We start from the raw sequence: 13649 nt of genomic DNA on the forward strand, positions 1-13649 counted from the left end.
CGTACAGTTTCGTACGACTGAACTCGTACGAAGTAGCCACTAAACTGACAAAACGTAAAATACTAACGTTGTCTCGTGAGATTGTGCTCCCACCAGACCTGAGATCTCTCTCATACCCACAAATTCCTCTGAATGGCGAAGGATATCATATATAAACCATAGGCACTAGCTGCGTTGACAGCCCTTTCCTTCCTCCTCCACCTCAAAATCATTTTAAAGTTGGGCGAACTTTGCATATTTCGCAGAGCTAAAAGCAAGACAATTTCTTCCATGGTGGCTAGTGTGGTGCAGATGCTAGAGTTTGCCTTTACGCATACGTGACGTCGTAAATTGTCAAGTGTAAACACATGAATCAGACATGGATCACAATTAAAACTGTGTAAACAAACAGGCAAACAAATCAGATACAGGCAACAAATTGGAATCAAGACCTGACAGTGTAAACGGGGCCTTAGAAATGTGCTGTGTTTTTGGGATTGTTGTCCCTCTTTCTGTGGTGGTTACAGCACTGAGTTAAATATTCATGGAAAAAAAAAAAGCCCATTCCCATTGTGGCCTATTAATATGGAATAAATTGTGTGCCAATAAGAATGAACGTAACTTTATAAAACTGAATGTAACTTTCCAAGAAACGATCAAAAATATGCCACTGCAAAAGAAGAAAAACACAATGAAAACTAAAAAATGAACTCAGTCGCACGAATTTAGCATGCTCTTCAAATACGCTTCATTCTTTAATGATTTTCAAAGAATCGTTTTCGCGAATCATGGATTTTGAATGCGTTGCCACAGTTTTCGCTTACACTTCGTAAATTTTCATTTGCTGTTTTGGCACAAACTCCTCGTGGGGGCGGGCTTAACAGCGTTCTACACTGATTGGCTAATGATTGGCTAATGAGCTTTTGATGGACAGTACATGAATAAAACTTTTATTGATGTTATTGATAAACGTTACTTTAGCAACACGAACTTACTTCAAGCTGCCCTGAGGGACAAGCTGATGTGGAAGATGATGGCACCGCTCCGTGTCTCTCCCGGGAGGTCATCTTTAGAAACTAAGAGACGACCGTAGGTAAAATAATAACATTAATACTTAACATAAAGCACGACGTATTGCACACCGCAACAACTTTCCGATATGCGCGCCACTGACGTCACCGTCTGTGCTTCCAGGTCAGAGAGCAACTGTCCATCAAAAGCTCATTAGCCAATCAGTGTAGAACGCTGTTAAGCCCGCCCCCATGAGAAGTTTGTGCCAAAACAGCAAACGAAAATTTACGAAGCGTAAGCGAAAACTGTGGCAACGCATTCAAAATCCATGATTCGCGAAAACGATTCTTTGAAAATCATTAAAGAATGAAGCATATTTGAAGAGCATGCTAAATCCGTGCGACTGAGTTCATTTTTTTGTTTTCATTGTGTTTTTCTTCTTTTGCAGTGGCATATTTTTGATCGTTTCTTGGAAAGTTACATTCAGTTTTATAAAGTTACGTTCATTCTTATTGGCACAAAATTTATTCCATATATTAACACATATCCTACTCATAACTCCTGTTAAATTTTTGATGATAGGAATATATAATTTCAAACAATGTGTCTAGTGTAGGATAACACAAACCTATTTTTTCCTGGCAAATCATTGCCAGCAATACCACTTCTGACTGGCCAGTACCAAAGTTGAGACTGTATGGGCTACATTGTCCTGAAACCAAAGAGAACAATTAACATTAGTTGAAAAAATATTTTTCCTAACCAAAGTATGGTTTATAAATAAAATATATACAGGTTTACCTCCATAAATGATGTTTAGATTGGCACTGGTTAAGTTAAACTTAATTTCAGAATAATCTTGGTGAAATATCGTTTGTATTGCTGTAAGAAAAATACCTTGAGTTATTCATTATATCAAGTGCTTTCAAAAAATAGTATTTCAAAGTTAGAGACCACATCTACCTGGAGAATTTGAGCTCGTGCTGCTGCAGAGACAGACACCATTCAGTTTGATTTTATCAGAGGATATTGTGATATTAGAATTACAATCTGTACAAACATTTGAGGGTAAAATTGTAAAACAATGCATGACATGATATGAGCTCTTTATAAGATGTAATTAAATAATAAGTCTATATTGTTGTTTCCAAACAACATTTTCAAGCATTCATTTTTAAGCTGGTAAACTTTAGTTTCTGTATGAATCGTACTTATCTGTCCAGTGAGGCAGCAGATGATCATCATCGTCATCATCCGCCGCAGCACATTCAGCTTCTGTCCAGACATAATTCCCACAGACCTGACAGAGACACACGTGTTTAATGTTGTTTTCTACAGGCTCTGAACACAAATCCTACATCAGTTTCTCATTACATTCTCCAGATGAAAATCCACAGACGAGAGAAGAGAGACTTTCATCCGTTCACCTCTGACGCTTCTGGATTATGATGTTAAAGACAGAAAGTTCATAGGCAAATATGCAAATCAGGTTTATTTTGGTTCTAACTGTGAATGTCAGTGTTCATTAACATTCAGCTCTGGGTCATATGTCACCTTAACTCTATATAGCAAATAAATATATAGTAAATAAAGTATAAGTATATATAGCAAATAAGTATATATTTATTTGTAAGTAGTAATAAGATCCATAAACTTGAAAACATAAATTTAAGACGAGAATAAGACAATATGTAGATTTATTTTACAACAGTTTTTTAATCAAATGAACCATTATTTAACTCTTTAACACACAAAACAGCAAAATATGACTTTCATTTATAATGAAAGCACTTCAGTAAACACGACATGCTGTAATCGATGACATTTTGTTATCAATATCTTAATAATCTGCGTTTTTCAACCAATAAAGTTCATCATGATAAAGGAATGAGGTGAAAAGGAGAAATAAAGGTGCATGTATTATTAAGCATGTTAAATAAATGCGGAAATCTTCAGATGTTTCTTAGAGATTTTATGTATTTTCATCTTCAAATTTGTACCACATCCATCTTCCTGAAGTTTGGGTAAGGCTGCTACATCAGATAATCATGCAAATTTCTGAACCCACACATGCCAACATCAGTAACATCCTGAATTTGTTTTTAAATGAGGTACAATGGTGTTTGTGTCACTCTAACACGCACATGATCCAGAACGATCCAGAACGTCTCATCCAGAACGGTGACGAGTCTGCATACATCATCCAGAACGGTGACGAGTCTGCATACAGACAGGAGGTGGAGCAGCTGGCGTTATGGTGCAGATACAACAACCTGGAGCTGAACACGCTCAAAACAGTGGAGATGATAGTGGACTTTCAGGAGAAACCCCCCTGCACTCCCCCCACTCACCATCATGAACAGCACTGTGGGCTGCAGTAGAGTCATTCAGGTTCCTGGGCACCACCATCTCTCAGGATCTGAAGTGGGGACACTCATATAGACTCTATTGTGAAGAAAGCCCAGCAGAGACTGTACTTCCTTCGTCAGCTGAGGAAGTTCAACCTGCCACAGGAGCTGCTCGTTACAGTTCTACTCAGCTGTCAATCCAATCCATCCTCTGCACTTCAATCACCGTCTGGTTCGGCTCAGCTGCCAAAACTGACCTCCGTAGACTACAGCGAATAGTCCGGACTGCTGAACGAATCACTGGCACAACCCTTCCTACACTTCAAGAACTGTACTCTTCCAGAGTGAGTAAAAGGGGCTCGCAAAATCACTCTGGAACGCCTCACACCCAGCACACTACCTGTTCGAACTGTTACGTCTGGTCGGCGCTTCAGAGCACCGAGCACAAAACAGCCAGACACAGGAAAAGTTTCTTTCCTCAGGCTGTCTACCTTATGAACAGTTAAATATTCCCCTACTGTGCAATAAATATGTGCAATACTTTCTCATACGCACTTGTACACAGCACCTTATATCAATATACAATGCAATACTCTCTACATTCGCACTTGTACACAGCACCTTATAACTTGTATATTTATAACAATCTGTACATACAACTCAACATCCAGGTTTCTTCACTAACCGCATCTGTTTAATGTTCATCATTTTTTATTATTATTATTTTATTTTTTCAGATTATTTTGTGTTGTCACTTGTCACTTTATGTACACTGGAAGCTTCTGTAGCCAAAACAAATTCCTTGTGTGTGTGAAGCACACTTGGCAATAAAACCGATTCTGATTCTGATTCTGATTCTGAAGGATTATAACACTCGATGAATTAAACATTCAGCAAATTCACTCCTCAAATAATAACACACGCTGCTAAGTTCTCAAAATGTTCTGATAATGTTCTCTCAAACTTATGAATAAATGTTAGCAGTAGCATCAATAGATAATAATGCTCTCTAAACATTAACACAATAACATGTATAGATTGTTCATGTGGCTCTATAGAAATGTTTCTGTTGTTTAGAGCCCATGCAAATGTAACTCTCCCACTGAATGATCAAATGGATCGTTTCCTGAAAATTTTGCATAAAAATAAGCAAATAAACACAAAACAAATCCTCAAATTTATTAACAAATAACAACATGCATTACTAAAAGGCAACATTCATACATTCATTTTCCTTCGGCTCCAGCGAATGCCCTTCCAGCCACAACTCAGCACTGGGAAAATGCTCATGCAGTATGAATTCACACAGTGGTTGGATTTAGGCATGGGCAATATGGGCTGTTTGTTGTATATGTTTGTTATTCTTATGTGCAACCGAAACAATGCTGGTGAAAACCAATCGGCAAACCTCCTGCTCTCCCTCGGGAAGCCAATACGGAAGTAACTGAAACTGCAATCATCAAAGTTCCGCTAGTCCTGCTCCATAATAGAGCAAATTTCAATTGAGCCCACTGTTAGAATGGCCAACTTTACAGCAGAAAAAAGGGTGTTTACAGCCTGGTACAAGAACGATTTTGGGTCATATAGCTATTATTACCCTCCATGACAACTGTGAGGGGGTGAATTTATTTATAACTCATCCATTTCCTTTATATTAGGTTATTTTAAGTTTGCATAATTAAGGGCGTGGCCACTTGAGTGACAGCTAGGTCTCGCTGGTCGCCGTCACTTCACCTCAGCTGAATCCGGCAGATTAGCCACTGATCTCGGCATATTCATCGTATTTTTGTGTTGTTTTATGTGGCTTTACACAGTCAGCTGCCTTTTGGACTTATTTCTTACAATTATCAAATGATATGGGATGCTGTGTGCATTAATTGTGCTCACAAACCATTAATGTGGCCTCGTTTCCCATGTGAGTAAAGTTATATACTTATACACCATCTCTATAAATGTATTGTTTTATTTAAGATCATTTATCATTAATATTTTTCTTTAGGGCTGTAATACACTCCAGAATCTGACAGATTGATTAGCTGTAGGCTCTAGAACATGTCATCTGAAGCGTTCTCATACAGTGTTATGCTGGAGTTCATCAATAGTCTTGCATTTACTAACACAGACTATATCTGAAGTGTTTAAAAACGTATTTTGCGTTTTCCTCCTGTTGAAAAAACATCATAAGAGCAATGTTTAGTGGCTCAATGTATTACTACAGTGTTTTTAAAAGTCTAAACCCTTAATTGATATAGTGTACAGCCAGCACATGTGGTCAGAAACACAAACGAGTCGCAGGTAATAGAGTATTAAGTGTTTCTCTCTCCAAAGTAAAGTCTGTCTGCCAGGTCTAAGCAAAGTGCCAGCAGGTGGTCTGTAGCTCCGCTCACTCTCCGCCTCTTTGCCCTTATTTGGTATTTCTGCCGTGGGTGCGACGGCATGAACAAAATGGCGACGGTTGGCCGCGCCTACTTGTAGCTTCTTTTGCAGTGTTCAGAAACCTATGGGTGACGTCACGGATACTCCGTCCATATATTTTACAGTCAATGTTGAAAACATATTGATGCATGCAGGAAATCAGTCCCACTCGCCTCACTTGATCCCAGTGTGATTCTCGTTTGTTTACATGCCTGCCGATAAAAGATGAGCCGCTCATTGTGCTGTAAAAACCAAAGTAACAGCCTTTTATGCAGGTATGCAGCGAGTTTTGGATATTGACAAAAACATTGAAATTCCCGACCAATCATAGCGCATCACCAAATAGTTTGATTGTCTGTAAGTAAACGGCACGCTCATCATAACGGCTTGCTTGGCTTCAGTCTATCCAGAATTATGGAGAAGCTGTACAGAGTCAACGCAAGTCCAGAAATATTTGCTTCAAGTAACCAGCGCTGATGGTGAAGCCTCTGTCCTGGATCCGCGTCATAAACGCCTCCATTTATTTGCACAAGTGGAGAAAAGCTGCAAAAGCAAAACTTTCTGAAATGTGCTCTGCTTTGCGTTTTCTCTCGCTCCGAGCGCGCTGCGGATGCACCATCGTATTACGATGAATGAATAGTACAATCAACAAATATCCAATTACCTATTTTTCATTTGAAGAATTACAGTTAGGCTATTAATCGTGCTTATAAAGATCTATTTATAAAATAGCCTACATGTGATAACACCAAACTGAGACGTTCATCTTATAGCTTTTTAAACTAAATAATGTATGCAATAAGGCAGTACTAGGCTATTATATACAAAACAAAACTATTACTTCTCTGTAATCCTGGACAGACTGAAGCCAAGCAAGCCTCAACGAGTGATAAGAAATATCATAGTAATCTGAGCGGGTAATATAATGAGCAGCAGGAATGCATGAGCATCCCTATTCTAAGTTCAATGCATTGATTTTTGGTGCCTTTAGTAAGCTGTTATAGGCACCAGCAACAGTGACAGTTACGTGGCCGTTGTTGCTTTCAAACATCCATTATCCCCCACAGCTCCCTTGTCAGAAACAAATCCCACTCCTATTCCTACAATCGATCTACTGTATCAGGAGTGTAAGACACACTCAAGTCACGATTTGACTAGTATCTTCAATACTGAACTCATACATATTATCTTGATATTGTATGCTAAAAACTTGCTTTAAGATTAATGTTATTATTATTATTTCTCCATAAAAATTATTTTAATGTTATATTGTGTAGACCTACTGTTGGTAAATGCTACATTTTGTATAGACTTGGGGTAATGGACTTTAGACTCTAAAGACAGTGATCACATCAGAATACAAGTAATTCTAAATAATTCAGAACGAAATGATTAGATGATGAATTATGTTAGACCCATATGCTTGCACTCTGTCTGTGATAACAGATACATAGAAATAGACCATTTTCAAATAAGACATTTGTCATTTATGATCAGATTCAGTGCAAAGCAGTGACGCAGTAGGTAGTGCTGTCACCCTCACAGCAAAAGAAGGTCGCTGATTTGAGCCTCGGCTGGGTCAGTTGGCATTTCTGTGTGGAGTTTGCATGTCCTCCCGAGTGGGTCTCCCCTGAGTGCTCCGGTTTCCCCCCACAGTCCAAACACATGCGGTACAGGGGAATTGGGTGAGCTAAAATTGTCCATAGTGTATGTGTGTGGATGTTTTTCCAGTAATCGGTTGCACCTGAAGGGGCATCCACTGCATAAAATACACTGCTGGATAACTTGGCGGTTAAATTCCGCTGTGGCGACCCCTGATTAATAAAAGGACTAAGCCAAAATGAATGAATGAATGATCAGATTCCTCCTGCGTATTCAACATTATAAAGAGCGCAGATATAGCCTACTGCCACTGACATTCGGTAAATGTTTATTCACCACACAGAACACTCACACTGTGAATACAGGCATTCTCAATTTCTCTCTTCAACATATTACTTGCATATTTAATTTTTAACTTTAAAAAGACTTTAATAATGCCTGAATTTGTGCTTATTATTCCAGTCATTATTCATTCAGAATGTTTACTGGATTTAAAAATAATCCTTCATTAAAAAATAATAATATTTGCGCATATAGTGTTATATGTCACTATCTGTCATGTCATACATGACAGATAGTGACCTAATATAATCTCTTAACCAAGGCCCAAACAAGAGCATTATTATGCTATTCTGTCATTCAATTAGTTGAATTTTACGTGTATCTTTAGCCTCTTCACACCTACAGACCTTTACAGAAAATTACTGGCAATTTTCCTGAAAGGTCTGTATGTGTGAACAGGCGCTTTTGGAAAGAACTGGTAAATTCGTTCCGGCTATTTTCCGGAAAGAGAAGTTGTAACATTACCAGTAATTTGCTGGAATGCTGCTCCATGTGAACGCAGAAGGAAGATTGCCGGAAAGAGCGCGTTCACGTCTAGAACGTGCTGATGTGATACGTCTACTTTAGCCAATCAGAACAAGCAGACTCATTCACCGTCCGCGCGTTTATAAAAATAAAAGCCTTTGAATAATTTTCCCAGACACATTCAGCTGCTGGATGTTAGTTAGATAACGTTTATATGTTGCTTCTTAATGCCAACTGTGGATATAATTATCGATAAGATGCTTATGATAAGCCATTGTTTGTTTACTTTCAGCGCTGCTTCAGTCGCTTGACGCGTCGCGTGCGCCTGTGAAGCAGTCGGTGAGCACCAGCACACATTTATCATCACGACATGCGAAAGTGTTTCTCTATATGCTATCATGGAAGTTGTTCACAATACTGATTCATCCACAGAGTTTGTAATTTAGTCAGATGCTTACAAATACAAGCGCAGGCCGTTTAGAGCTCATTTCTGGTTAATATTGTCAGACTTTATCTGTATTTTGGAATGGATGTGTGGTCTTTTCGAAAAACTCTGTAACGTCCTCACCTCTGTGTGAATAGCGCTTTTTTGAATTGACCAGTAATGTCGTGGTGGTAATTTTCCAGATATTTACCAGTATCACTGTGTGAAAGGGCTTATCTTCCAACCCCCACCCCCAAAAATTGCTCACCTGGATTTCTGTCAGCCCACCCATTTGTGGCTGGCAAGAACTGGCCCTGATGTAGTTACTTTGACTAAGCATGGCAATGAAGCATAAAGAAGGGATAATGAGTCAGGGAGATAACTGAGACCTCATAATTATAATTAATTCTCAGCCATAAATCTGGGCTAACAGATAATTCTATAAAACACATATTTCTGTATTCTGTGGAACTGTCTTGATTATTATTCATGCAAAAACTTTGTAATTGATCTTAGCATTCCACTCCAAAATGGTTAAAATCAAAGTTTTTATTATTTAAAAATAATAGGTTAGAGATTCCTGCAAGTCTAGAATAATCCAAATGTAGCTGAAAATATCAGAAAATAGCCTATATATTTCAGTAATCCTGAACCCACATATATCAGAAAAATATACACCTTGTAAAATAATGTCAAGTGATGATATTAAATGACATTTTAATGTTTAAAATATCTAATAATTCACTTAAGTCATATCCCTTCACCATACAGTATTATAAACACTGATTACTGTTACTAAGAAAATGAGAGAGGGTGTATTTTCTGTCTTAACGAGCCTCGTCGTAAACATGTTCCTCAGCGTTATTATTGGTGTTTGTTTGGTGGAACAATAGTTGTGATGGAGCCGGAGCTTTTCGGGTCATCTGAAAAATGACCAGCAACATCCTTGTGAATGTGATAGTAATACAAGAAGAGGAAAAACCCTGAAAAAAAAAACACACCAGAGAAAATTATTTCAAATAATACTATAAGTAAACTTTAATAAATATTTAAAATAAAATATTTATTTTTAATATATTAATGTAATTTGCTTAGTGTATAAAACTATTGGAACTAATGTTTACTAAAATTTATGATGTCAAAAATATTTTATAAACAATAAAAGCATGCATTATTTATTTGAACAATTAGCTAAAAACCTGTGTGCACAATTGAAGCCCTCAGTTTCTCACCCTGAAAAGAGTTGAGTGCACAGAAGATGTAATATGAGGGAATGAGCATCGGTCCATAACTGAAGAACGCAACAGCCCACGTCAGACCGAACAGAAGAAACAAACTCAACACCATCATCAGCTGCTTTCTGAACGTCTGTCTCTTGCCCTCAGTCGCTCTTATGTGTCTGGACTGGATAATCCTAGTAAGGATAGTGATGAAGATTCCTATTGTGAAGATGAAAACGAAGATGTAGTATCCAGTGTTCAGTACATAGTGAATGAAAGGGTTTGTAATCCAGCACCTGCAATTACAAGAGCAAATGTAAATTTAAATGTAAAGGACACTCAGAATATATTTGATAATTCATGAATTTGTGACTTAAGAACGAAGCATACATTTGTGCAATTTTCCCAGATGATGCGGTTAGGGTCACTTTGTTATATCCTCCTACAGAAACAACAGCAATAACAGCTGGAGACGAAAACACTGAAACACATACAAAACAAGGATATTATCAGTAATAAAAAAAAAAAAAACAGCTGTCTAAAAGAAAATAATGCACACCCAAGGTGCATTACCACTATTATCTGCCAAGGCACAAGGTCTAAGTTCAAAACAGGTTTTATTTAGGAAGTCCAACAAAGTCATAAAAATAACAATGCAAACAATTACCACAAGGCAAAATAGGAAGTCTGGCAGAGGGACTGACCAGAGCAAAAAAAGATAACAAACAATAAGTATTTTAGGTCAAATACAAACAAACCAAAACAAAGAAAAGTTACAGTATATCTGTGTAGGGGATTTACAGCAAGGACGAGAGCAACAACACCTAAGTGATAAGTCAAGACAGGAAGGTAGATTAAATAGGGTAGACTAAGAGAAAAAAACTGAACAATATAACACAAATGAACCAAAACAGAATCACTGGGGAAAATGGCAACATCATGAGGAGAAAAAGAATAACACAAACAATAGCTCAGAATCAGACAGCCTCCCGCTTAGCAGGAATCCAGGAGCGCTCCTCAGAACATTGTCCTCCCAATCCACAAAAGACTGTTGCACATTTTTGAACATCTAGTATCCTGTGGACCGTATAAGTGGACTTACCACCAATGTTGAGGGGGAGGATGGGATCTGTCCGGATCAGAAGGAACAAACGAAGAACACAAACACACGCTTAAATAGGGACAAATGAGAGCCTGCGAGATTCTATTCATAGGGGAAGGTTCTGAGAGGAGAGACAAACCTATTGACCAACCCACAGAGAGTGTGCAGATCTGCGTCTATGGTTGGTCTGTCTTTGGTACTAGGCTGAGGTTTTCAATGAGCAGTGGAAGACAAGCAAAGAGTGCTGTAAGCGTATTCACCCAGAGGAGGTATGAGGACCATAATGAAGGATTGTAAGCCACCATGCACCTTAAGGTGGTCTCGAGACTCTGATTAACTCTTCCATCTGCCCATTAGACTCTGGGTGGAATTCAGAAGACTACTTGCAGATTCACCCAATGACTGGCAAAAGAAGTTGGGATGAGAACTGGGGAATCCGATCAGACACAATGTCCTATGGAATACCAAAGACTTGAAAGATATGTGAGGTGATGAGGTCAGCAGTCTCTTTAGCAGATGGGAGTTTGGGGTTCAGCTGTGTCTCTATAAAATTTTGGGAAATTTTTAAAAAGTGGGAGGAAGACCGGTAATGAAGTCCATCGACTGGTGGGACCGTGGTTGGTGGGGAATAGACAGAGGGTGTAGGAGACCTTGACGGGTGTGGTGAGATATGGGAGGTTTTCCCCCAGTTGCAAACTGGGCAGGGCATTAACCAAGGATTTAAAATCCTTCTTAGCTGTGGGCCACCAGAAGTGTCTTTGTAGAAATTCCTGATTGAGGGAAATACCTGCATAGCAGATAAGCCGGGAGGAATGTGACCATACTTGGGGATGTACTCTTTAGGAACATACAACTATTAGCCAGACTGGATCTTGAGTCTGAACTTTACTGCTGGCAGACTCAAACCCTCATATGAGAGGCGCAAGGATCTTAGATCTGGAAATGATAGCTTTTGGGGTCCTTTCTTGGGATGTGTTACCATATTTTAGGGTTGTGGTATCTGGCTTAAGGTTCTTAGATCTGGGATAGTAAGATAGAATAAGTAGAACTGATGAAACAGTGGACTTGCCAAGAAGTAAGGCCTGCTGAATATACTCAAAGTTGTTGTGGTCTGTCACTACCTGTACGAATGCTAATTAAAAGCCAGCAGCTTTTGGTCTCCAATGTGATAATTGTGTTTACAAGAACCAAGAATCTGTTATGTCTCCCTCTCTAGAACAGTACAGCCCCCACTCCCACATCAGTGAATGAGTGAAGTGAGCCTTGTCAAGTATGGTTTCACCCCTACTCAAATTGGTCCTTTGCTTTCAACCCATCCAACTGTACACACACATTTCTAGCCAGGAGTGAGAGCACACACAAACACACAGAGTGAGCATTAACCCAGAGCAGTGGGCAGCTATTGCTTCCAGTGCCCAGGGAGCAATTAGAGGTTAGGTATTGAAGATGGAGAGAAATCTCGCCACTTGGCCAGTTAATGTAGGGTTTATGAAGAGAGCCAGGGGTAGCCGAAGATCAGAGGAAGGTTAGGGGACATTTTGCATGGTTTGGGGACCAATGCCACCTCCATAAATGTCAATGTCAAGGTAATGGGTAAAAGCAGACTGGAGTTGTTAGGAGAACAAGTTGAGTCACTCCAAAGACAGCTCTCGCCTTACTGCCTGGGACAGGCAGGCTTCAGTTCCTGAAGAGATAGTCGGCCACGACCCACCTGCATAGGCTTTGAGAATCTGTTACTGAGATATAAGGTGAAACAATGCACATGCAGTAAAACGGAGATGGGGAAATTGTGAAAGAACATACTTGGTGGTCAGTCTTCTGTCTCTATGATGGTTGTCCCGGAAGATAGCTTGGTCAGTCAAGGACTAGACAGTGTTGAAAGTGGATCTCAGGTAGAAAACCTCAGACAGACCATTCTGGAAACAATCAATGAGTGGTTCATCTTTCCTGTTTGTTTCTGTGGCAGTTGTCCAACACTGGATGGCACTCCTACCTCCTAGATATAAGATGGGTAGTTGCTTGCAAGCCTCTATTCCTGAGAGGGGATGGTTGAATACATGCCATAATTCTTTCACAAAGGAGGATAAACTGGTGCAGCAGGCCACTCCAGAATTACGAATTGCCATTGCCCAAGCAAGTGCCTTTCCAGACAAAAGAGTAAGTACATATGTGATTTTAACCTGGTTTGCAGACAGGTAGAATGCTATAACTAAAGATGAGGTCACACTGGTAATAAACCCCTCGCAGGCCTTTGGATCCCCCAAGAAACATTGGGGAAAATGGAGATGTGGTTCAACCAAAGCAAATTTTAAGCCAAATACAAACAAACCAAAACAAAGAGAAGTGATAACTAATGTATCTGGGCAGGGGACAAGGATGAGCAGGTCAAACTCAAATAAGTGAAAAGGGTTGAATAAATTGGGTAGACTATCGAGACACCAGCTGAACAAAATGAACACAAATGAACCCTTAGAGAAACACTGGGGAAAATGGCAACATCATGTGGAGAAAAAGAAAAACACAAACAAAAGCTCAGGATATGACAGAACCGTTGTTATACATCAGGCATGTGCTCCATCACTCACCCCAGCCCAACACGGTGATCTTCCTTATGTAGTTTGTGATAGAGACGTTCTGTCGGATGAGCCATAAGTACATATGAAGAGCTTGAATGAAGAACCCAGGTGAATGTGGTCAGCATGGAGATGCATCAGCAGAGCTATGAAGACACACGCATTCTT

General features: G+C 39.3%; 1 protein-coding gene and 1 long non-coding RNA gene across 2 annotated transcripts; both read right to left on the bottom strand.

Moving 5' to 3' along the window:
• Positions 1–1974: 1974 nt before the first annotated feature.
• On the bottom strand, positions 1975–2450 carry LOC130244321 (uncharacterized). Its single transcript, XR_008839223.1, has 3 exons — positions 2365–2450; positions 2202–2290; positions 1975–2040 (listed from the first exon to the last, which is right to left on the bottom strand). It is a non-coding gene; the product is annotated as an uncharacterized LOC130244321 (long non-coding RNA).
• A 6936-nt stretch (positions 2451–9386) lies between these two features.
• On the bottom strand, positions 9387–13601 carry LOC130244302 (adhesion G-protein coupled receptor G6-like). Its single transcript, XM_056476680.1, has 4 exons — positions 13494–13601; positions 10197–10287; positions 9819–10102; positions 9387–9569 (listed from the first exon to the last, which is right to left on the bottom strand). Exons 1-4 carry the CDS (start codon positions 13564–13566, stop codon positions 9451–9453), a joined length of 567 nt encoding a protein of 188 aa, XP_056332655.1. The 5' UTR covers positions 13567–13601; the 3' UTR covers positions 9387–9450.
• Between the last annotated feature and the right edge of the window lie 48 nt (positions 13602–13649).

Source organism: Danio aesculapii, chromosome 17, assembly GCF_903798145.1.
Source record: "Danio aesculapii chromosome 17, fDanAes4.1, whole genome shotgun sequence".
NCBI classification, from domain to species: domain Eukaryota; kingdom Metazoa; phylum Chordata; class Actinopteri; order Cypriniformes; family Danionidae; genus Danio; species Danio aesculapii.